The 2,500-nt window shown below is 44.5% G+C and overlaps 1 protein-coding gene across 4 annotated transcripts in view; it reads right to left on the minus strand.

Moving 5' to 3' along the window:
- flad1 (flavin adenine dinucleotide synthetase 1) overlaps positions 1–2,500 on the minus strand; it is a 25,821-nt gene that overhangs the window by 860 nt on the left and 22,461 nt on the right. Inside the window, exons 10-11 of one of the 4 annotated variants that reach the window (XR_014569045.1) lie at positions 698–1,211; positions 565–598 (exon numbers count right to left, since the gene is read on the minus strand). Coding sequence is in view for 1 of the 4 variants with exons in the window: in XM_083761311.1 (XP_083617437.1) it covers positions 1,076–1,211 (136 nt within the window). In the remaining 3 variants the exon portion in view is untranslated. Of the gene's footprint in view, positions 1–426; positions 1,212–2,500 lie in introns of those variants that run through there. The other 3 variants (XR_014569047.1, XR_014569046.1, XM_083761311.1) reach the window with 3 other exon arrangements.

Genomic DNA, 2,500 nt, shown 5'->3' on the forward strand with positions numbered 1-2,500 from the left:
CACCTCCTGAATGCTATATAGAGTCTGGAACTACACCTCCTGAATGCTATATAGAGTCTGGAACTACACCTCCTGAATGCTATATAGAGTCTGGAACTACACCTCCTGAATGTTATATAGAGTCTGGAACTACACCTCCTGAATGCTATATAGAGTCTGGAACTACACCTCCTGAATGCTATATAGAGTCTGGAACTACACCTCCTGAATGCTATATAGAGTCTGGAACTACACCTCCTGAATGCTATATAGAGTCTGGAACTACACCTCCTGAATGCTATATAGAGTCTGGAACTACACCTCCTGAATGCTATATAGAGTCTGGAACTACACCTCCTGAATGCTATATAGAGTCTGGAACTACACCTCCTGAATGCTATATAGAGTCTGGAACTACACCTTCTGAATGCTATATAGAGTCTGGAACTACACCTCCTGAATGCTATATAGAGTCTGGAACTACACCTCCTGAATGCTATATAGAGTCTGGAACTACACCTCCTGAATGCTATATAGAGTCTGGAACTACACCTCCTGAATGCTATATAGAGTCTGGAACTACACCTCCTGAATGCTATATAGAGTCTGAGAACTACACCTCCTGAATGCTATATAGAGTCTGGAACTACACCTCCTGAATGCTATATAGAGTCTGGAACTACACCTCCTGAATGCTATATAGAGTCTGGAACTACACCTCCAGAAATCCAAGTAAGGAAGCTGCCATTTCCGTTCACGAAAATATACTTTAAAACATCTTTACATTTTATTTTTGTATTTCCATTTCTGCTAAGCAGCAAGCTACTGTATATATATACTGCATGCTTAGATGATTTCGATTTATATTAAGATAAACGTACGCGACTGTACAGGCTTTATCGCTTTATACTCTCGTGATCAGAGCTTCCGTTTTCCAGACTGTACGACGACGGAAGCAACTTGAAAGTTGCGAGAGGCAACCTGCCCGGCCACAGGAGACTAAGCAGCAAGTAACAGTGTGTTGAAGGCCCTGATAATCATCATCGCCATCATTATATCTTCATCATCATCATCATCGTCGTCGTCGTCGTCGTCGTCAGGCTCGAGAGTTGCGCTCCTCCTCTTCGTTCTCCAGCATGTGGGCGGGCCGGTAGCGGGCCACGCCCCTCCCGTCCACCGTCTGGAGGGAGGGGTTTCGGCAGGTGTTGTCCATGCTGCCCAATGAGGTGTACCTGCCGGGGGTGACGGACAGCGTTCAGGTTCAAACCCGGAGAGCAATGGCAGGTCACTGGGTATAACCCATTCTGACCTGAGATCAGATTCATACGAGGTTTCCACTGGACACACACTGGTCTGATTAACCCATTCTGACCTGAGATCAGATTCTAGAAATGTCAGTCGCTCTTCGATTTTTCAAAAATAGCAGACCTACAAGCTCGTAGCGTGCCACTCGGTGGCGCGATATGAGCTTGTAGATCTGCTATTTTTCAATAGCTAAAGCATAACATGATGCCGACACCAAAATGGGTGCCCGGTCAGAATGGGTTATGTTATATTGAATAGAATGGTGGATAAGAATACGAATTGAACCCGTTTTAACATATCTCTGCTGTCAGGCAGAATGTTTGGCCAGCTAATATGTAGAACAACACAATACTGCCTCATCAAAGCTGGTACGGTGACTTTTATACATTGTCAGATACTTGAATGTATGTGTCCTTTATTATCGTCACTTTATCCAAATACATCTCCAGTGCAGTTACGAGTTTTTTTCTGACCATTTTTGACCATCTTTCCGTCTAACTTGGCCCTTCTAATCAATGGGGGACAACCCACCTAACCTAACCTAAAGGTTTGGTCAGATGCACGTAATTAATAATAGTAATACTTTTCATTGGTTCAATGTTTGTAATAAAAAGTAGGAAAATGTAGATTTTCTGCCCCACTACGAGGGACATAGAATGTGTCCTTACCCTTTGTCGTAGAGGACACAGTAGGGGACATAGAATGTGTCCTTACCCTTTGTCGTAGAGGGCACAGTAGGGGACATAGAATGTGTCCTTACCCTTTGTCCTAGAGGACACAGTAGGGGACATAGAATGTGTCCTTACCCTTTGTCGTAGAGGACACAGTAGGGGACATAGAATGTGTCCTTACCCTTTGTCATAGAGGACACAGTAGGGGACATAGAATGTGTCCTTACCCTTTGTCGTAGAGGACACAGTAGGGGACATAGAATGTGTCCTTACCCTTTGTCATAGAGGACACAGTAGGGGACATAGAATGTGTCCTTACCCTTTGTCGTAGAGGACACAGTAGGGGACATAGAATGTGTCCTTACCCTTTGTCGTAGAGGACACAGTAGGGGACATAGAATGTGTCCTTACCCTTTGTCGTAGAGGACACAGTAGGGGACATAGAATGTGTCCTTACCCTTTGTCGTAGAGGACACAGTAGGGGACATAGAATGTGTCCTTACCCTTTGTCATAGAGGACACAGTAGGGGACATAGAATGTGTCC

This window comes from Protomyctophum parallelum, assembly GCF_964188405.1.
Source record: "Protomyctophum parallelum genome assembly, chromosome: 3".
NCBI classification, from domain to species: Eukaryota; Metazoa; Chordata; class Actinopteri; order Myctophiformes; family Myctophidae; genus Protomyctophum; species Protomyctophum parallelum.